At 57.5% G+C, this 21,507-nt stretch overlaps 5 protein-coding genes across 5 annotated transcripts; 2 read left to right on the top strand and 3 right to left on the bottom strand.

Annotated features, from left to right (window-relative positions):
- Window positions 1-638: 638 nt before the first annotated feature.
- Window positions 639-6,348, top strand: ASPZODRAFT_163600 (hypothetical protein; the record flags this gene model as incomplete). The annotated part of the gene is made up of 4 exons (XM_022726638.1): window positions 639-1,565; window positions 1,613-1,879; window positions 2,242-2,248; window positions 2,333-6,348. The coding sequence occupies 4 exons, from the start codon at window positions 639-641 to the stop codon at window positions 6,346-6,348; spliced, it is 5,217 nt and encodes a 1,738-aa protein (XP_022586337.1).
- Window positions 6,349-6,994: 646 nt separating this feature from the next.
- Window positions 6,995-13,925, bottom strand: ASPZODRAFT_163601 (hypothetical protein). The gene is made up of 2 exons (XM_022726639.1): window positions 13,155-13,925; window positions 6,995-13,103 (listed from the first exon to the last, which is right to left on the bottom strand). The coding sequence occupies exons 1-2, from the start codon at window positions 13,566-13,568 to the stop codon at window positions 7,047-7,049; spliced, it is 6,471 nt and encodes a 2,156-aa protein (XP_022586338.1). The 5' UTR covers window positions 13,569-13,925; the 3' UTR covers window positions 6,995-7,046.
- A 1,060-nt stretch (window positions 13,926-14,985) lies between these two features.
- On the top strand, window positions 14,986-16,092 carry ASPZODRAFT_56112 (hypothetical protein; the record flags this gene model as incomplete). Its single annotated transcript, XM_022728586.1, has 2 exons — window positions 14,986-15,138; window positions 15,193-16,092. 2 exons carry the CDS (start codon window positions 14,986-14,988, stop codon window positions 16,090-16,092), a joined length of 1,053 nt encoding a protein of 350 aa, XP_022586339.1.
- ASPZODRAFT_470477 (hypothetical protein) lies at window positions 15,736-17,204 on the bottom strand. The gene has a single exon (XM_022728386.1). The coding sequence runs from the start codon at window positions 17,050-17,052 to the stop codon at window positions 16,102-16,104; it is 951 nt and encodes a 316-aa protein (XP_022586340.1). The 5' UTR covers window positions 17,053-17,204; the 3' UTR covers window positions 15,736-16,101.
- A 1,398-nt stretch (window positions 17,205-18,602) lies between these two features.
- On the bottom strand, window positions 18,603-21,006 carry ASPZODRAFT_22254 (hypothetical protein; the record flags this gene model as incomplete). The annotated part of the gene is made up of 5 exons (XM_022727882.1): window positions 18,603-19,649; window positions 19,707-19,893; window positions 19,944-20,446; window positions 20,497-20,537; window positions 20,587-21,006. The coding sequence occupies 5 exons, from the start codon at window positions 21,004-21,006 to the stop codon at window positions 18,617-18,619; spliced, it is 2,184 nt and encodes a 727-aa protein (XP_022586341.1). The 3' UTR covers window positions 18,603-18,616.
- Window positions 21,007-21,507: the final 501 nt, after the last annotated feature.

The raw sequence follows: 21,507 nt of genomic DNA on the forward strand, positions 1-21,507 counted from the left end.
CAAAGCCCTGCCTGTGCCGGTGATGATGTCTACATAAGGCTTCATTCTCATTGAATGACTGCCACCTTCTGAATCTTGCAGCTGGGCGGTCGATGCAGTTGACTCTGGGTGTGTAGTGAGCAGACATGGGAAGTGACGGTGATGACAAAATAGGAGAATTAGAATAAATAGAATAGAATAAATAGAATAGAATAAATAGAATAGAATAAATAGAATAGAATAAATAGAATAGAATAAATAGAATAGAATAAATAGAATATAGAAAAGAATATAGAAAAGAAATGGAATAGAATATATAGAATAAATAGAATAAATAGAATAAATAGAATAAATAGAATAAATAGAATAAATAGAATAAATAGAATAAATAGAATAAATAGAATAAATAGAATAAATAGAATAAATAGAATATAGAAAAGAATATAGAAAAGAAATGGAATAGAATAAAGGAATATAGAATAAAGGAATATAGAATAAAGGAATTGAAATAGAATAAAGTTAGCTTGGCAGCCGAGGCATTTATCTTCTTCTCTCTTCTTCCTCTCTTCTTCCTCTCTTCTTCCTCTCTTCTCTCTATTCTCCACTCTCTTCTTCTTCCTTTCTTCTCTTATTTTTCTATCTACTCTCCTCTATCCACCATGAAATACCCCCCCGTCAAACTCCCCCATCCCTTCCTGACGGTCTACCATGTGGAAGCCGTCGAGGACAGACTCCGCCTGGCGCTGCACTCCCAGCCCGGCCAGCCGCTGCCGCTCGCCCTGCACTGCGCCGATCTGACCTGGACAGACCTGGCCGACCCGTCCGAGGGCGACACCCCCCCGGCGGCCAACAACAGCGCCTGGGCGCGCGCCCGGCGCAACCCCGCGACCGTCTTTGCGTGGGCGGGCACGGCGGCGCCCTCGCTGGCGGCCATCTGGAACGTCGTGCACGCCATCTACCTGGCGTACCCTGCGATCGAGGCGTTTCGCCTCGAGGTGGAGGGCGCCGAGCAGGAGACGGTGCGGCAGGAACTGCTGGCGACGGGACTGGCCGTGAAGCATCCCAAGAAGTGGACTGTCAAGGGAGGACAAGAAGAGACAGGAGAGAGGGAACTGCTGGTGCTGCGCAGCTCGTTCTGGCAGGGAGCTGCCTCCCCCCTGGGCCCGCGACCGATCTGGACGGTGGGCGAGGGAAGCGACAAGCATCTGCGCACGTCGGCGGCGCAATACCCGCCCATGCCGGAGAATTACCAGCTCACGATGAAGTTCCCAGCCGAGGCCGTGTACACGCGCCATCCGACACGCAGGCCGAAGCCGGCGCCCGGGGCCATCGTGTACAGCCGGTACATCCCGGAGCTGGACGAGCACTTTTCGCTGCAGGTGGTGGATGTGCAGGAGATGGAGCACCTGCAGCTGTTCCATACCTGGCAGAACGATCCCCGCGTGGCCAAGGGGTGGAACGAGACGGGGTCGATCGAGCATCACCGACGCTATCTGCAGAACCTGCACGAGGACCCGCATGTGCTGTGTCTGTTTGGGCGGTTTGACGAGACCAAGTTTGCCTACTACGAGCTCTACTGGGCGAGGGTGTGTGTTTGTTCATGATTCATTATTCTTAGCTGATATAAGTATAGGAAGACCATTATGGCGCGCACTACGAGGCCGGAATGTACGACCGCGGAAGACACTCGCTGGTGGGAGAGGCGTCGTTCCGGGGCGCGCAGCGGGTGAATGCGTGGTACTCGTCGTGCATCCATTACTGCTTCCTGGACGAGCCACGCACCGGCAACGTGGTGGGCGAGCCCAAGGCGACGGGCGGGACGATTCTGTCGTACGAGAACGCGCAGGGGCTGGTCATTGGCAAATACGTCGATCTGGGCCACAAACGGTCGGTCCACTCGGTGTGCAGTCGGGAAAAGTGGTTCCAGCTGTGTCCGCTTTTCTGGGATGGCAGAGACCGCCCGTTGGAGTCGGCGGATCGCGCGGCTTGGAATGCGAAATTATAGCCAGCACGAGTGCGAGCGAGCAGTGGAGAGCACTCGGTGTAGTGAGCAGTAGAATAATACTCGAACAATAGGCATCAGACAATACCAGGAGTATTACGTGCGATACTAGTCAATACACTACACTAGTACTGCATACCCACGACCCACTCCCACTCCCACGACCCACTGTACTGCATACCCACTGTACTGCATATGTATCCACTACTGCATACCCACTGCATACCCCTCTGCATGCGCTAGTACTAGCGTATCACTAGATCCACTGTACGTAGTGTACAGTACAGTATACTGTACTGTACACACTATACACTGTACTGTACACACTATACACACTGTACACTACGTTAGCATACACTACTTATTACCTACTTATCTCCCTCTCCTGCTCTTTTCTTCTCTCGCCCGTCATGCAGATTCTACGCTTCCCCCGTCTGCTGCTCGCCGCGCAGCCCGCCGTCGCCGACCGGGCGATGCTGGCGGGCGGCATCGTGTGCGCAATCGCGTCGGGCGTGCCCTTCCCCCTGATCGGCATCATCTTCGGTCAACTGCTCAACGACTTCAACGCCGCCACGTGCGGCGAAGACACCTCGGGCGACAGCAGCAACATCAACAGCCGCATCCTGCTGATTGTCTACCTGGCGATTGCGCAGTTTGTGCTCATCTACGCCCATCTCGCCTGCTGGAGCCTGTTCGGCGCCCGGCTGGCGCTCCGCCTGCGCGAGACGTATCTGCGCAATGTCCTGCGCCAGGAACCGGCCTTCTTCGACAATCTGCCGGCAGGAGAGGTTGCGGCGCGTCTGAACGGCGACGTGGCGACCATCCGCTCCGGCACCAGCGAGAAGGTCGGCATCTGTCTGGCGAGCTTCTCCTTCTTCGTCACGGCGTACGTCGTGGCCTTTATCAAGGAGGCCACCCTGGCCGCCATGCTGCTCTCGCTCATCCCGGCCTACTTCCTCATGTCGTTTGTCGGCAGCCACTACATTGAAAAGTACGCCGGCCTCATGTCCGACCACGCCGCCACGGCGGCGTCCATCGCGTCCGAGGCCCTGTCGAACCTCGTCGTCGTGCAGGCGTTTGGCGCCAACCGCCGGCTGGAGAAGAAGTTTGCGGCCGCGCTCGAGTCGTCGGAGAAGGAAGGGCTCAAAAAGGCCACCGCCGTCGGCATCCAGTCGGGCTTCCTCTACTTCATCGCGTATGCCGCCAACGGCCTCGCCTTCTGGGAGGGCAGCCGCCGCATCGCCCTGTCGGTCTCGTCGGACGGCGCAGAGGGCACCACGGTGGGAGCCACCTTTACCGTCATCTTCGTCCTGGTCGAGGCCACCCTCTTGCTCAGCCAAGTGGCGCCGTTTCTGCATCTCTTCATCGCCGCCGTTGCTTCATACGACAAGCTGCGTGCCGACATGGACCGGCAGCCTCTGATTGATACCATCGAGGGCGTCGAGCTTTCTTCTGATGCTTCTGATGCTTCTGTCGGCTTCGAACTGTCCAACGTCTCCTTCATCTATCCGTCTCGCCCTGAAATCACCGTGCTCGACGCCATCTCGCTGTCGGTGCCCGCGCGCAAACACACAGCCCTGGTCGGGCTGTCGGGCAGTGGCAAGTCGACGATTGCCGGCCTGTTGACGCGTCTGTACGATCCCACGGGCGGCGAGATCCGATGCAACGGGCAGGACCTGCGCGAGCTCAACCCGCGCAGTCTGCGCGGCGTCATCGGCCTGGTGCAGCAGGAGGCGGTGCTGCTGGACCGCTCGCTGCTGGAGAACATTGCGCACGGGCTGGTGAACTCGCGGCGCCACGAGCATCTGCGCGAGGCGCTGACGGGGTCGTCGCTGGCGGAGTTTGCGGCCGAGCTGCGCGACCAGAACTCCATCGACAGCGAGAGCGTGGTGGCCGCGGCGACGAGGCGAGGCCCCGAGATGGCGGAGATCGTGACGCTGGTGCAGGGGGCGGCGCGCATGGCCGACGCCGAGGGCTTCATCCTCGGCCTGCCCAGCGGATACGGCACGCTGGCGGGCTCCAGCGGGCGACTGATCAGCGGCGGGCAGAAGCAGCGCATCGCCCTGGCGCGCGCCATCGTCAAGGATCCCGCCGTGCTGATCCTCGACGAGGCCACGGCCTCGCTCGACTCGCGCACCGAACAGCGCATCCAGCGCGCCATGGCGACCATTGCCCAGGGCCGCACCGTCGTCACCATCGCGCACCGCCTGGCGACCATCACCGCGGCGGACAACATCGTCGTCATGCACCGGGGGCACATCCTCGAGCAGGGGACCCATGCCGAGCTGATGGCATTGGGTGGTTCCTATGCCGGCATGGTTCAGATGCAGTCTTTCAGCGGCAGCAGCAGCAGCAGCAGCAGCAGCAGCAGCAGCAGCAGCAGCAGCAGCACTGAGATGCAGGTTGAACGTGAACGTCAAGGTGAACGTCAAGGTGAAGGTGAAGGTCAAGGTGAAGGTGAAGGTGAACGTCAAGGTGAAGATATCAAAACTGCCAGCATCAACACCGTCGAAGAGGAAGAGCAAAGAGAAGACCCCCAAGAGGTGACGACGACCCTCTGGGCCCTGGTGAAAGGATACGCACCCGCCGTGCGGCCTCATCTTCTCATGGTGGCCGTCGCCCTGCTGGGCTCGACGCTCGTAGGCGGCGCATTCTCCGGCGAGGCCGTCATCTTCGGCAACACCGTGGGCGCGCTGAATCCGTGCCACAGCGCGGCCAGCATCCGGTCTCGCGGCGACTTCTACGGGCTGATGTTCCTGGTGCTGGCGCTGATCGAGTTCTTCGCCAACATCGCCAGCTGGGGCGGCTTCGGCTGGGTGGCAGAGAAGATCGTGGCGCGCGTGAGGATCCTGTCGTTCCGCTCGCTCTTCGAACAGGATCTGCAATGGCATCAGTCGGCCGGCCGCACGCCCGCCGTGCTGCTGGCATACATCACCCGCGACGGCAACGCGCTGGCGGGCCTCAGCGGCTCGGTGATCGGCACGCTGTTCAGCATCAGCGTCAACCTGGTGGCGGCCATCGTGCTGACGCACATCATCGCGTGGAAGATCGCGCTGGTGTGTCTGGCGCTGGTGCCGCTGCTGCTGGGGGCCGGCCTGCTCGAGCTGCACATCCTGGGCCAGTTCGAGAGCAAGCACGAGACGGCGTACACGCAGTCGGTCGACATCGGCGTCGAGGCCGTCTCGGCCATCCAGACGGTGGCCGCGCTGGCGCTCGAGGACGAGATCGTCGCCAGCTATCGCGACTCGCTGCAGGGCCCGCGCCGCGATACCTTCAAGGTCACGCTGCAGGCCAGTCTGTGCCAGGCCATGACCTACTTCCTGGGCAACCTGGTCAACGCCCTGGCCTACTGGTGGGGAGCCAAGCAGATCCTGGCCGGCACCTACACGCAGACGCAGTTCCTCATCGTCGTCTTTGCCCTGCTGGTCAGCGCCCTGCTCTGGAGCCAGATGTTTGCTCTGGCGCCGGAGCTGTCCAGCGCCAGGGCGGCCATGGCGCGCATCCTGTTCCTCATCAACCAGGGCAGCGAGGGATTGGGAAGAAGAAGAAGGATCGATGTTGAAGCAACAGAAGAGAAGACTCGTGAAAAGAATCTTCATTCAGAAAAGAATCCTTTCACTGCCGCCTCCGTCCAGCTGAATGACATCCACTTTGCCTATCCTGCCCGCCCCAAGGCCCCCGTCCTCAACGGCCTCACGCTCGCCATCCCCGCCGGCTCGTTCTGTGCCCTGGTCGGCCCCAGCGGCGCCGGCAAATCCACCATCATCTCGCTCGTCGAGCGCCTGTACACGCCCCAGCGCGGCGCCGTCGTCATCGACGGCGTCGAGATCACTCGCAGCGGCCACGACCTCGCCTTCCGCGACTCCATCTCGCTCGTCCCGCAGGAGAGCGTGCTGTTCGACGGCAGCGTCAGCTTCAACATCGGCCTCGGCGCCGCCCCGGGCCACGACGCCTCCCAGCACGAGATCGAGGCCGCCTGTCGCCTGGCAAACATCCACGACACCATCGTCGCCCTGCCCGACGGCTACGAGACGCGCTGCGGGCCCAACGGCAGCCAGTTCTCCGGAGGCCAGAAGCAGCGCCTCGCCATTGCGCGCGCCCTGGTGCGCAAACCCCGGCTGTTGATCCTCGATGAGTCCACCAGCGCTCTCGACGCAGAGTCAGAGGCTCTCCTCCAGGACGGGCTCTCTCGCGCCGCCCAGGGCATCACCGTCATTGCCATTGCGCACCGGCTGCACACCATCCGCCAGGCGAACATCATCTTCCTGATCGAGGGCGGCAAGTGTGTCGATCAGGGCTCGCACGATGAGCTTCTCCTGCGTTCGGAGAGTTATAGAGCGAATGTCATGCACCAGACGGTGGCATAATAGATAGATAGTATAGCATTAGCATTAGTAGGTAATATATTTATATCTTTTTATTAAATAGATTAGGTTAGGAGGTAATTTAGTAATATGGAGTAATAGAGAATATAGTGATTATAAGCTAGATAATCAGGTTAGCTTATACTCTGTTATTCTTCAATTTCTCTCTTCTAAGTAAGTAAGTATCTAAGCTTATAGAGTATATACTGAATTTGTAATCTTATATTAATTCCATCCTCTAGATAGTGTTAATAAATATAGGGCTGTTCTAGTGGCTGCTAATGGACCTACTATTATAGAGGGCTGGTCCAAGCAGCTTGTCAGAGCTCTATAATATCTTAAATATATAATGATAAGAAGAATAAGACTATTATATATATACTATTTACCCATACTTTACCTTGCAGCTCTATCATTATAGGCTAAGGAAACCCTAGGACTAATAAACTAGTATATATTTAGTATAGGAATTAAACCTATCATACTTATTATAGCTGTAACTAGAGCTCTTCACGCTGGCATGGTCAACCACTATAGCATGTATCAGGTCCATATATAGTAGGCGATTTCTAACACCATCTCTAGACATCTTTCTTATGTCAAAGAACAAGACAATAGTCAAGCTTGGTTTGGAGGGTCTCGTCTCAGTCCTGACAGTATAAGCTTCATTCGATGCTAAATTATAAACTGATAATACAAGTCTAAAGTCCGACAAGCTCGGAAACAAGAGTGGAAAGACCGCCCAGTCCCTCGACAGCGACCTCCAGTTCAGCCAGGAGGGCATCCACCACTTCTACCTCACACTCACGCCCGACAATCCCAACGTGCATCTTGCCCTCTTTGACAAAAGAAACGGCCTTGATGGGCTCCGCAGCGTCGCCGTGCGGGTTGGCAATGTCCACGCCGCACTCGCGGCCGGCAAACGGCATGCTGTCAAAGTCGTCCCAGTCTTGGTGGTGGACGAGCGAGGGGAAGCCCGTCGAGGACGCCCACGAGGGACATTCACGCGCCACACGCGCGAAGCCAAGGGTATCGTGGGCGGCGGACTGCGCGCTCTGCCGCTGCACAAACTGCAGCAGGTCCATCGCCGTCCACTGCGCATGCTCTTCATGATCAAAGGAAACTCTCACCGGCGTCAGCTGGTAGCATGGGCCCATCACCTTCTCGACATCGGCCATATCCAAGCTGCGGCCGCCTGTCACGCTGCCGAACGTCACGTCGCGGACGCCCAGCCGCCGGGCGAGTACCACTGCCCACGCCGCGGTCAACAGACTGGCCGTGGTGACCTCGGCCGGCAGCGAGACATCCACGGGGCGGGTGTGGAAGACCGCCCGGTCGGTTGGCTGGCTGTTGCTGCTGGAAGCTGTCTCCAGAGGGGACAGCGAGGAGCCGTGCAGAAGGTTCTTCCAGTAGGTGATTGCGGGAGTCTCGACGGCGGCGTCATGGATGCGAGAGACGTACGCCGCAAACGGCACCGGGTCGGCCGTCTTGTCCTTGCCCACGTACAGGGTCTCGAGGTCTTGCAGCAGGGCTGGCAGGGAGACACCGTCGTACTGGGCATGCGAGAGTCGCAAAACAAGACAAGCTTGTTTGTCCTCGCCCGTGCCCTGGACGTACAACACCTGGACAAACGGCGAGCCGAGGGAGAAGGTGGCAGAGTCAACGTCCGCAGCGCAGAGGGACGCAACGTATGCCTTGACGTCGCCGTCGGTCTCGTGCTGGCTGGTCACCGAGTCGGCCGCCAGCTGGTCCAGGACGACCTGCAGGAAGCGCTCGCCGTGGGCGACAAAGACCGTGCGCAGGATCTCGTGCGTCTGGATGAGCTGCGCGCAGGCGCGCAGCAGACGAGCACCCTCGATCTGCTGCCCGTCATGGTACAGCATCGTGTATTGCACCGACGTGCGTGGCGGCGCGATGGTGGCCCGGATGTCGAGCGCCTGTGAGTCGGTCACAGGCAGCACATCGCGGATTGTCAATGAGGGATCCGCCAGCTGTGGTCGCACTGTCTCGGCCAGCAGCCGGTCCACGTCTCCCTCCAGCAGCGAGAAGGGTTTGTACACGGGTTGCGACGGTGTCGATGTTGTCGCCGGCTGGCCTATCCGGAGCACGCGCGCGGCGTCACCCAGCCGCATGTGCTGGAAGATGTCGGCGACGGTGAGCGTGTGGCCTTGGGCACGCAGGCTCGAGACCAGCTTCATGGCTAGGACCGAGTCGCCTCCAAGACGGAAGAAGTTGTCGTCGACGTCGATCCTGTCGATGCTGAGGCCTAGGATCTGCGCCCACGCGGCACGCAGGATCTCCTCCGAAGCGGTTAACTGCGTCGTCTGCGCAAGTGTCTGGGTCGCTGTAGCGAAGCCCTGGCGAAGCTGCGCCAGCACCTCCGAGGGGATCTGCGCGGCCGCACGGTTCAAAACGCTGTGGTCGATGGGCAGCGGACAGGGCAGACGGTCGACCACGACGTAGGCAGAAGGGACCATGTACGCCGGGTGGTTGTCCTGTAGGAACTTGTCGAGTTTCTTGATCGCCCCTGCGAGACTGGCGGAGATTGTCGCATGGATGGTTGCGACGACGTCGCCCTCGCAAGTGATGCTCTGCGTAGAGGTAAGAATCTGGACGCCGTCTGTCTGCGTCTCCTTGTGTTCGATGAAGGCGATCAACTGGGAGGATTCAGAGGCAGCGACCACCGCCGCTGCTGCGTGAATACCTGGCAGGTTGGGCGCCAGCAGGGCGTCGATCTCGGCGAGGTCGACGGCGTGGCCCTGAACGGAGATGACGTGCTCCTTGCGGCCGACAAACACCAACTGGCCGTCGCCGCGCAGCTGGACCAGATCGCCCGTGGGCTGTACAACTCCCCGACGACCTGGATACGAAGCGCTGCCGGCCACGAGCCAGGCCGGGGAATCCACCGTCTGGCTGTCTGCAGACGCAAGGACGGCCCCCTCGAGCCAGAGCTCACCGGCACAGCCGATGGGGGCGAGGCGTGACGGATTGCGCGCATCGCACACCCAGGGCACGACGGCGCGAGGGTAGACAGCGCCCAGAGGAAGGCTGACATCTGCGCGCAGGCGGCCTGCCGAGGAGGAAGCATGACCACCACGGACCAGCGGCGCGACCTGATTCCACTGCCAGATCTGGTTCAGCTCCGTCTCGGGCAGGAGATGGGCGGCGATCTCGTCCAACCCGCGTGTCAGACTGCCCGGCTGGGTGAGCTGCACGCACGCAGCCTGCAGCTGGGCGAGGATACGCTCCATCTGGGGGATCTCGATGAGACTCCTGTCGAAGCTGGCGCAGACGCGGAAGCCTCCCCCGTTGCCGATGATCCCACAGCCCAGCATGAGCGGGTACGGGTTGAAATGCAGCGCCTCGCGCACGACATCCCCCGAGGCGAAGCCCAGGGCGTTGCTGGCCGTGTACTCGGCCTCGGGCTGGATGACGAGCCCTGTACCGGCCTCACAGGCGTGCTGGGCGTCGGGGCTCACCTTGCGGATGTTCTGCATGCCCATGTGCTGGTAAGGGGTGCGAGCCAGCACAGCGGTTTGCACGCTCTGCAGATAGGCCTGGACGGAGCCCGCTCGGGCGATGCGGATGCGGACAGGCACCGTCGCGATCAAGGGGCCGATGATGCCCTCGACGCCTGGTAGTGCAATGTCACGTCCCGTCAGGGTTTCGCCAAACACCACGTCGTCGCTGCCCGTGTATTGCGATGCAACCAGCGCCCAGGCACCGCGGATGAGCGTTGCCAGCGTGAAGGGGAAGCCCGTGCCGACGGTCGTGACGGGGATGCGACGCTCCACGAGGCCATCGGGCAGAGGCAGGAAGTCACGAGAAGGCAGACGAGGGAACTGGGGGCCAACAGCGCCGTCCAGTTCCTGCTGCCAGAAGGTCTTCATTGCCATCTCGTCGGTGTCGTGCACCACCCATCGCACCAGGTCGCGCATCTGCGTGGGAGGCGTCTCGCAGCGCTGCGTCTCCAGGGCATCGCGGACCTGCTGGAGAATCACTGGCTCTGACCATCCGTCGTACAGAACATGGTGGACCGTCCAAACCATGTAGCGTTCGGTATTGTTGTCGTCGTTGTCGTCGTCAGATGCGACAATGGCGTACCGAGCAAGAGGCTCACCCAGAGCCATCTTGGCCAGTCGATCTGCCTCGAGATACTCCTGGAGATTGGTCGCGTGAAGCCATCGCACATTATCCTCCAGGACAACCTGCTGCAAGCCTGGATTCTCCGGCAGTTGAGCGACGCGGGTGCGCAGGATGGGATTCGCGGCGACAACGGTCTCCCATGCGCGTTTCCACGCGGCGACGGTGATCCCGCGGGGGATCTGGGCTGTGCGCTGGGCGACGTACGCCTTGACAGACTTGATCGAGAAGGTGAACAGCGATTCCTGCGTGGGCGTGCAGGGGTAGATATCCTGCACGGCGGCGGCCGTGGCCTGGCAGGCGCGGGCGGCGTCTTCACGAGCGCTGTCGGGCGACTGAGAGATGAGCGAGAAGGCCGGTGTGATGGGTGTTGTCATCTTCGACGATGATTCTGTTGTTTCAAGAGATCCATCTCCATGGCCTGGAATCTGAATGGCGACGCTCGCCATGGCAGCGAGCGTCGGATGGCCGAAGATCTTGGTGACGCTGAGATCAAGACCCTGCGCGCGACAGGCAGCGACCAAGCGCATGGCAGCGACGGAATCGCCGCCGCGGGCAAAGAAGTTGTCGTTGATGCGGATGCTGTCGACTTCGACCTTGAGAGTCTGTCTCCAGGCCTCCAGCAAGCGCTGCTCGACCTCGGTTGGCGCGCGATCCGGGTCAACTTCATCACATTTGGTCGCGGACAATGGCGGCGAGGAGGGGGAAGAAGAGGGCGACGACGAGGGAGAGGACGAGGATGGCGAAGTGGAGGAAGAAGAGGAAGCAGTCCGCTGGTCGACCTGTCGCAGATCGACGGTGGTACCAAACTGGCGCAGTCGACGGCGATCGGTCTTGCCCGAGATCAGCACCGGGATGCGGTTGACGGGGATGTACGCGGTAGGGACCATGTACCGGGGCAGGACGGTGGCGAGATCCTCGTTGACGGAGGCCAGGGCGGCACGGAGATCCTCGCCAGGCTGGGCGAGCTCGATGTCGGTCTGATCGGCGGCGTTGGTGGAGCTCTTGGAGGTGACAAAGGCGACGAGGGTGGCCTGGCCGCCGGCGCCCTGGGGCACGATGACCTCGGCGATGACGGTGGTCTGGGCGGGCAGGCGGGCAGTGAGCTGGCTCTCGATCTCGCCGAGCTCCACACGCTGGCCACGCAGCTTGACCTGGGTATCCTTGCGGCCGACGAAGACGATACCACCGGCACCGTCTGGGTCGTAGCGACCCAAATCGCCGGTCTTGTACAGACGGCCCTGACGGCCGGGGAGGCCGGCGTGACCGGCGACCAGCCACTTGGGATCGTGGATGAAGGCGGCGGCGGTCTTGTCGGGATCGTTGAGATAGCCCTGGCCGACGATGGGCCCCTCGACGAGCAGCTCGCCGACGGCGCCGACGGGGACGAGGGCGTCGTGGTCGTTGGGGTCGGCGATCCAGATGGCGGCGCCGTTGCCCGGTCCGATGGAGATGTAGTCGCGGCCGGTGGCGGCGCTGCTGTTGACGGTGCATCCGATGGTGCACTCGCAGGGCCCGTAGCCGATGATGATGCGGGCGTCGCGGCCCCAGCGATTGACGTCGTGAGCCGAGGCGGCCTCACCACCCAAGCCGAGACCGCCAGTCAGCGAACAGATGACGTCCTGGTCGAGGATGCGCGCGACCGACGGGGTGATGCCGGCGTAGTTGACCCTCATGCGGCGGATGACGCCGTTGATGTCGTTGAGGCGGTCGTCGTCCGAGGGGATGCACAGACAGCCGCCGTTGCCGAGGGTCAGCAGCATGCTGTCGATGCTCACGTCAAAGGCGTACGAGGCGAAATCGAGCACGCGCGAGTCCTCGCTGTAGCCCACAGCCCGGGCCCGCGGGATGGCACTGCTCGAGTAGGTCTGGTGCGAGATCTTGACGCCTTTGGGGGTGCCTGTGCTGCCGGAGGTGAAGATGATGTACATGAGCGCCGAGGGGGGCACGACGGCGAGGGGATCCTGGTGCGTTTCGTTGTCCTTCCCAGCAAAGGTCTCCTCGTCGACGACCAAGACTGCTCCCTCTGAGCGGATCGACGTGGCCAGAGCCTGTTGACTCCGCGAGGTGACAAAGGTCTTTGCATCCACCTGCTCCGCCATGTTCTGCAGACGCGCCAGCGGCAGCGTGGGATCCATCATGACCATGGTGGCGCCGACCTTCATGACGGCGAGCACGGCAACGATGGTCCAGCGCGACTTCTCGAAGCACACGGGCACGAAATCGTGCAGCCGGACGCCGTGTTGGTCGCGCAGGGCACGCGCCACGAGGGTCGAATACCGCTCGACCTGGCCGTACGTCAAGCTGCCGTCCCACGAGGCGATGGCCTCTTTCTCCGGATGAGAGCGTGCCCGGTCCGCAATCATCTCGTGCATGCAAAAGTTCTGCGTCTCGGGCAGCTGGTGATTCCACCCCCAGATCGTCTCCAGATCGTGTGTACTCGGCCGCAGCGCGTCTGCAAGCGTCGCCTCAGGCGTCTCCAGACACAGCCGGAGCGTGTCCACCAGCGTCTCGATGTGTCGCGTCACGGTGTAGGGGAGGATGTCGTCGGTGTGCCAGGCGGGTCGTACGGCGAGACGGCCATCGTCGACGCGGATCTCGAGGTGCAGAATGCCCTGCGGTGAACAGTCAGAAGGGCGCTGCAGAAAGAGAGACTAGACACTCACCTCGTCTGTCGCCTGCTTAGTCTGTGCGAGTGTCGACGTGCTGAGAAGCAGCGAAGGTGAAGAAGAAGAAGAAGAAGAAGAGGAAGAAGAGGAAGAAGAGGAAGGAAGGAGAGACGTCACGTGGGCGACGGCACGGGTCACCTGACCCAGGGTGCTCTGCAGGCCACGTGACGCGTCAACCACGTGGTCCATGTCAAGGCGGTTTGGGGATGTTGATGTGTTGGCTGCATGGCGATCGTCGGAGTGTGTCCACTCGTACGAGACGGAGCCACCTTCACGCGTGCGCAGGAGGACGAGCAGCCATGAGGTCAGGAGGAGCTCGTCTGGGCGGGTGGAGGAGATGCCGGGGAGGGGAAACCAGCGAACGGCACTGTCCGGCAGGTCCTGCGAACCGGCGGTGGTGGTGGTCGCCATGGCAGGATGCGGTGGTGGTGGTGGTGAAGGAGGGGAGAAGAAGACAGAGGGAGGAGACAGGAGGAGACAGAAGGAGAGAAGGACAGAGGAAAGAAGGAACAATGTGAGGCTTCGGTATATTAGCAAATGCCGTGCAGAAGCGCTGGCGGGGCGAAAGTCGAGCGAGACCGGCTACGGCAGAAGGGGGGGAACATGACGAATACGAGAGGATGAAGAAGGTTATCTGATCCGAGGATCGGCAGGTGCAGTACGAGAGGATTGTGTATGAGTGTCTGGTATGAATAGTATTGTAATTATCAAGTGGAACTGTCTCACAATGAAGAGGCAATGCTACATTGGGGAGGGATTAAGTTTATGAAAAGGACGAGTACCGAGGATGATTGCGTAGGTTTTTGCACCTGATTAATATATCGTGTAGGCTGGCATCCACTCGAGGTTTCACGGCGCATTATTTAGCCTGGCAGTGGAGGCTGGCTAGGATGGAAAGGGAAGGTGTGTGTGTGGATCTAATCTGATTGTAACTTATCTAATCTGATTCAGCTGCAGTACAATACACAGTGGGGCAGTACTAGCGTGCAGAAATATATTACGTTTGTATCATACATCCACATTACAGAACAGAACAAACAGAACAAAACAGAACAAACAGAACAAAACAGAACAAAACAGAAATAAAAACAAACTAGCAGAAAATGCAATGCCATTAGCTAATGGTAGCATAATGTATACTAGCTAGTTCCTTAGTCCCTCATTAGGGTTAGGGTTACTAAGTTTGCGTCGTCAGTCACATGATTATTAGGGTTGGGTTAGGGTTGCACAACCCAACCCAACCCAACCCTAACCCTAACACAACCAACACAACCAACACAACCAACAACCCTAACTATTACTCCTCCCCACATCTGCAACACTGGTTGGCCTGAACTGCTCCTTCAGCTTTGCAGAAGCTTGATGACAGGGATAGAACGTGAGAACGCCAAAAGCTTGACCAAGCAAGGAACCTGTATTCCACATGCATACACTGATAACCTGTTTATCCTACTAGTCCTCTATCCTACATGAGTAGGTAGAAATGACCACACCCCACCTTTCCATGTCAAATAGTTGAGTGGAATCAGCAGTACCACAAACGGGCCGGCCCGTCAGCAATCAACTGCAAGACACTGCAAATCAATAGACAGAAACAAAATAACATTATAAGGTATAAATTATACTTATTATACCTTATATTTTATTCTGCTGTCTATTCATTTGCAGTCAAGGTACTATCTTGACAGTTGGCAACCCCTCACTTGGAGTGGGTCGGGCGGGGTAAGTGCTACATAAAGGACACGCAACCCTGACAGGATCCTGGAAATCACTCACCCGACCTATTTATTTAATTTATTGAGGCAGTAAAATCATCTTCCCGCCCACCATGTCCACTGCTGCCTGGGTTCTGACTGGCCAGAATGGGATCGACAGTCTGGAATTTGTCGCCGACTTCCCTATCCCGGCCGTCAAGGAGGATGAGGTGCTGGTCAAGATCTGTGCGGCGTCTCTGAATTACCGGGAGCTCTTGGTTTCCAAGGTATTCTTCGGATCTACTTATGAATAGATGTATAATGTATACTGATCCAAATAGGGCGGCCCCGGATTGGCCCTGGGCAAAGACCGGATCGTGCCTGGATCGGACGGGGCCGGAATCGTCCAAGCCGTGGGATCGAAAGTGACGGGCTTCAGCGTGGGCGACCGGGTGTGCACGCATCTGACCTACAAACTGCCCGCCGAGCAACAGCCGCGCTTCCTGGACATCAGCGCCGGCATCGGCAACGGCCAGGACGGCACCCTGCGCGAGTCCGGCGTCTTCCACCAGTCGTCGCTGGTCCAGATGCCCGCCAACCTGACCTTCCTGGAGGCCGCGACGCTGTCGTGCTCCGGGCTGACCGCCTGGAACGCCCTGTTCGGCCTGCCCGGGCGGGGGGCCGCCCCGGGGACGACGGTGCTGGTCCAGGGCACCGGCGGCGTGTCCATTGCGGCCCTGCAGCTGGCGGCCGCCGCGGGCGCGACCGTCATCGCCACGACGAGCACCGCGGCCAAGGCGGCACGCCTGCAGGCCCTCGGGGCGGCGCATGTGCTAAACTACCGCGAGACGGCCGACTGGGGGGCCCAGGCCAAGGCCCTGACGCCCGGGGCCCGCGGCGTGGACATCGTCGTCGACATGGGCGGCATGTCGACCCTGGGGCAGTCCATCAAGGCCGTCTGCACCGACGGCCTCATCGTCACCACGGGCATCCTGGGCCCTGTCCCCGAGGGCGAGGCCCCGCCCTCCCTGCTCGACCCCCTGTTCAACTCCTTCATTGCCCGCGGCTTCTTCCTCGGCTCGCGGGCGCAGTTTGACGAGATGAACCGCTTCATCGAGCAGCACGACATCAAGCCTATTCTGGATGAGAAGATCTTTGATATCGCCTCCGTCAAGGACGCCTATCTCTACCTAAAGGACTGGAAGCATTTCTCCAAGATTGGCATTAAATTTAGCGATTAGCGTACAGTATCACAATTTATCCTTCAACTCCACCAGAGCATCGTGAATTCCCTTGAGCATAGCGAGGGTGTTTGGCCCCAGCTCAATCACCGTTGGCCCTGCAGTCTCCCTAGCAGCCTCCCTAGCTGCCTCTCTGGCGGGACGCTCATATCGAGTTCTCTTCTTTGGCGCAGGTGCTGGTCCGTGAACCCGACGATAGGCGTAGTAATTCTCTGCCCAATCCTTGCAAGCAGCTTTATGGGCGCCCATGGCGTGCTTATCATTCGTATCGAGAGTGGCGACAGACGCGATGATGGCTTTAGCAGCAACGTCGAATCGGTCACCATCAATGTATTCAGTATCGCACGTTGCGTTATTCACGCTGCACCGCACACACTGTTTCCCATCCTGTGTCTTCCAGAAGCAGCAGACGAGCAAGTCGTCGCCAAGGGCAGCAATGCAGCGTGAACACCACTTCCGATCCGCCGTGCAAAAGGCAGATGAATTGTCTGTGCCGGCTTGAGCGCGGCGCACTTTGTTGGCCTCTTGTGTGGCCTTTGTTTTTCCCAGTCTTCCCATGGCCACTTGACTTCCCCTGTCCCTTCCTGCCTTCTCCTCGTCATCGTCTTCATCGTCGGGAAGGTATTCGGACTGGCTATCATCGGAAATAACCTGGACCTCTGGCTCGACGGATTCCTCCTTGACTCGAAGACGCTTGCTGGAACGCGTCACTGGGGGGGGATCGGCGATGCGCTGGAGAGTATCGTGAGTGTATTTCTGGCAAATCAATTCTAATGATGAGTACTGACCTTCGGACTGATCGCCACACAGAATGGACTGAGTGGAGGCATTGTGAGGATTGAAACGGGGAGGGAAGGGAGAAGGGGAGACGGCAGGATAGAAAGGAGAAGGGAGGAAGAGATGAAATTGATGAGAGAGGAAGAGGGAGGAGGAGCAGTCACATGAGATCACCTGATTCATAAGATATTATATTTTTGAGGGTAGATCATAATACTTATAGTATACATGTAGTAGACTACATAGACTACTGATCTCTGTCTGTATGATCCCCAGTTAGGGTTAGGGCTAAACTCACAGATCAACATAACAATAATGTATCTGCTCATCACCACGAGCCCTGTCCCCTCGCTTCAGTAGGAAGTATGTGGAATTCTCCAGAGATGCCCTGCTCAATGCTGGCGGCAGGGTAGTTGTCAAATTAACATTATCAATATACTTGATGACAAGGAATAGTAAGCGTTCTATGTCAGATTCTCCAGATCGGCCCCCACGGGGGGAAACAAGATCTTCCCGTATTTTACTTATTATAGACATTTTTGGAGTGGTCAATACTAATAGATTCATATTATACTAGTCAGCAAAGGGATGATATAAAATGATCAGAACGTCATTTTCCTATATTATACATATATATTTTCAATCAGCATAGAGTCTCTAAGAGATATGAATAGAGAGTGAATCAGATGCTTGGTTAAAGAATTATGATACCTTCAAGTAAAGAGATCAGTCTACTCTCTACTTCTTGTTCTGTCATATCCTATTAGTCTCTCTCTCACAAATCTGTTGTGTAACATTGGGGCCCAACAACTCACTCTGAACCTCATCAATCTTGACGGGATACTATACTTCCTACTGCGGTCTACTCTACCTTGACGGCGTCATATTCAGCTAGCTTCGTATCGCGCTAGATCTGCTCTCAGGAAGAGGTATATTCTTTTCATTAAACCCTAAACCTAATCAATCAATCTCACAAAACTGAAGACACGGCTATAAACACGTCCACATGGAGAAGAAAGTGGTGAATGTTAAGCATCTCCCCACGCACGTCCGCGTCTTCTGCGCCAATGGATCTTCCTACACTGGCAGGTTTCCGCCGATCCATCTATATGAATCACGTGGCCCTCGAGGAAGCCAACTGGCGACGGGTATTGGCGATCCAGCCAGGAGGGTATTTGATTTACATTCACTCACTTAATACATTTCTAGATGACTCCTAAGGCTGGGCAAGGGTGCAATATGGCGATCGAGAGCGCGGCAACGCTGGTGAAAATATAATTATGTCAGGCTCATTTGCCTAGTGAATATACCCATTTAAATTTAGTTAATACTCCCAGATCCAAGACAACATTAGACCAGAATATATATATCACATAGGAAGTCTTCCCTCTCCTCCATCAACACTGAAAAAGTTCTTCATTAAGCCACTGATTGGTATCCTAGCCTGTCTTCATCATATTGACCTCACTTATCCTTGAAGATATACCCTCACAACCTTTATGGTGCGCTGTTGCACCAATTTCATCACCACTAAGGAATGGTTAGGGTTAGGGTTACCTGTATGGATATGAATTGGTACTTTAATAACATTTCCATACCAGAATGTAATACAACCTGTAATACAGTTTCATCTTATAAGAAACAGAATACTGTATCATTCTAATGTACAGTCTACTGCACGTTTAATAAAGCATGTATATACTGCATATGTGTAAGAAGCTACTAATATCTAGATCTAAACTTTTGACTACCAATCAAACGGCGCGAGATAGTAATCGACCTCCAGATCGCTCTCCATGGCCATGGAGATGGCCACCCTCGTGGAGTGCGTCATGGAGCGAGGACCACAGCCGATGATGGCCAGGGATTTAGTCTCCTCGGAGCTGAAGGAGCGAGCGTGCGAGACCACCGCCGCGGTCAGATCCGGCCGTCCGTTATAGAACTGGATGGTCCAGGGAGACGCCTGGGAGGGAGGCGTGGATGGTGGCTGATCGTTATCTGATTCCATGGGGACGACGGCCGGGGTGAAGATCTTCTCCGAGGTGACCTCCTTGGGCGTATTGGGGACGTCTGCATCGCCCGTGAGATAGACGTCCATGGAGAGATGAACCCGGTCGGCGACGGGAACCTGCTCCCACAGAGTCAAACACGTCTCCTGGATATACTGGAAGAGGGCATAATTGCGCAGGGCCCAGATGATATGGATCTCGCGCACAGAAGACTTGTTCTGCTGGATCGCCTCGGCGAACCTCTGCAGATACGCCGTCGCGACAGTGACGCCCATCCCACCCACCACGAACAGCTGGCGCGCGCAGTGGCCGGAGGAGTATGGTGTGCCGTACACGCCCTCGACGTTGACGCGGACCTTGCAGGCCCCGTTTCCGTCTCCATCGGTCCTGTTGCAGAGCGTCTTGCGCAGCCGCGAGGTGAAGCCCTTGCGCACCTGGAACAGGAAGATGAGTTCATCACGCCCCGAGGCTGTTCCGCCGGGGGAACTGGCCCTGCGCCAGCCCGCCAGGGTGAACGGGTGGCTCTCCCAGACCTGCAGCGAGTGGGCGGAGTACAGGAAGAAGTACGTGCCCGGCTGCGGCGAGATGGACTGCCGAACGGGAACAGTGACCTGGATGACATCGGCGTCACGGTGATACTCGGCGAAGGCGCGAGGGGCGCCGATGCTCCAGTAGGCCAGGCGACCATATCGGAGGACGCGATCAAAGACCCAGAAAGCCACGGCCGGCCACATGTAGTTCAAATATGCTGGTCCATCGTAGAAAAGGTGACTGACTTGTTAGTACCGTGTAGGGTTAGGGTTAGGGTTAGGGTTAGGGGAAACTTACTAGTAAAGGCCGGCCAGGAAGACTATAGCAAGAGCTTTGTGGATCAAGACAAAGACATCATAGACCGCCCGACGGAAGCTGGAGACGGCCAGGGCACAGAGGAACATCATGCAGAGAGTTGCAACGGTTCCCATGTAGATGTCTATGTATTGCCAGAACTCGGTCATGAAATAGACTCTCCCGCCGGCTAAGACTGTCAGCAGGGGGTATGGAATAGTAGAAATGGCAAGCCCGTACCTCGATATTCAAAGACAATAAAGATGACGGTGTGAACAAGAGCCTCGAGGGTGATGACGCGGGCGATCCAGCGATGGAACTGGTTGAAGGTGGCAAAATCCCAGCCGGTCATCCAGATGAGGAGGTTGTTGCGGATGCCAAACAGCCACAGGAAGGGGATGTTGAGGGTGCAGATGGCGCCGGTGCGCCAGCCGATATACCGCATCAGCTGGTCGGCTTTGCTGTGCCAGAAGAGATCCTGGCTGAAGGCATCGTAGGTGACGAAACACAGGATCAGATTGAGGCAGACAAAGATGATGATCATCAGCGTCTGCATCAGCGGCGGGATCTCCGAGTGGATGACAGGAACCGTCGACCGGCTGCGCAGCACAGGCGGCACCACCAGGTATCTATGGAAGAGGGTGAAGGCACGGGGGAGACGATGATGGCGACGGAGGTAGCGACACAGGTTGTTGACGATGCCGAAGAAGAGCACCGCGCCCCAGAAGCCGAGGATTCCATATCTACACGGTCAGTCAGTACTTGTACATAGATGGATGGAAGTAAGCCATACCCGTAATTGTCGGAATTGACCTCGATGTTATCGAAATCGCTCTGTGCAGTCAATATCAATAGTATCAACCGAATGAAGAGGAAGACTGACTTCTGTGCGGTACCAGATCTTGTAGTAGGACCTCTCGATCCAAACGGGCGTGTAGAAGGTCTCAGTCGGTGCACGGGTGTCATAATCAATGTGAGGCCACTCCTTCTCGGCCTCGGCGTCGGTGATGTTGTCGATGATCGACCAGGACGGCAGTTTAACGTCGTAAAGGGGGCAGTAGGTATCATTAAACGCATTCAGGGCAACCTGCTGCTCGTGCTCTGTGCAGTAATACCGCATACACATGAAGATGGACTGCACCGCCAGGGGGTTGGTGCATGCGAAGACATAGAAGCCGACGGTGCTGCTGTTGATGCCGGTAAAGGGGATGTCCTCCACGGTGAACAGGCACGCCCAACCGCAGTCCATCGGCAGTGCCGAGGCACATGCCGCCAGAGTGAGGAGGAGGGAGAGCAGACGCATCGTGATCAGTGCTGTAGGAAGAGGGCGGACGGGGTCATTTCGATCTCTCGGGGAGCTGGTTATATAGAGAGGGCGAGAAAATTTCTCCGACTAGAAGAAACTCTTTCTCCCGACTAAACTGATAGGTTGATGAACGCTACACGACTAACCTCACAGAAGAAGCCTAGAGTAGACCACTACTACAGAAATTAGCTCGCTACTTTATCCCTGTTTGGTGATTGGGCGCCGGTGTCTGGCTCGACGCCTCGGTGAGTTTCGCTATACGAAGGCCGAAGCCACCGACAGCGAGGCCTGGAGGAATGAAACCAACTGCGTAAGTATGACATGAGGCATTATTAATCTAATTCACTAGTTGAGGCCTCTCTCCGTATATCAAATGGTGACATTTCCACCCGTCAGGTGGTGTGGGCCGATTGCGGACCCCTACTCAAAAGGACAATGCTTGTCTCACCGTGCTAAGCTAAACAAGACTTTATGCCAATAACCAGGGCTTTTCCTCGG

The sequence above is a fragment of the Penicilliopsis zonata genome, assembly GCF_001890105.1.
Source record: "Penicilliopsis zonata CBS 506.65 unplaced genomic scaffold ASPZOscaffold_1, whole genome shotgun sequence".
NCBI lineage: Eukaryota > Fungi > Ascomycota > Eurotiomycetes > Eurotiales > Aspergillaceae > Penicilliopsis > Penicilliopsis zonata.

Bases quoted from the DNA above. Each gene is read 5' to 3' on its own strand.
- ASPZODRAFT_163601 (XM_022726639.1), bottom strand. From the start codon at position 13,568: ATGGCGACCACCACCACCGCCGGTTCGCAGGACCTGCCGGACAGTGCC. The intron at 13,104-13,154 runs GTGAGTGTCTAG...TGTTCACCGCAG, and splicing joins CTAAGCAGGCGACAGACGAG to GGCATTCTGCACCTCGAGAT.
- ASPZODRAFT_470477 (XM_022728386.1), bottom strand. From the start codon at position 17,052: ATGAATCAGGTGATCTCATGTGACTGCTCCTCCTCCCTCTTCCTCTCT.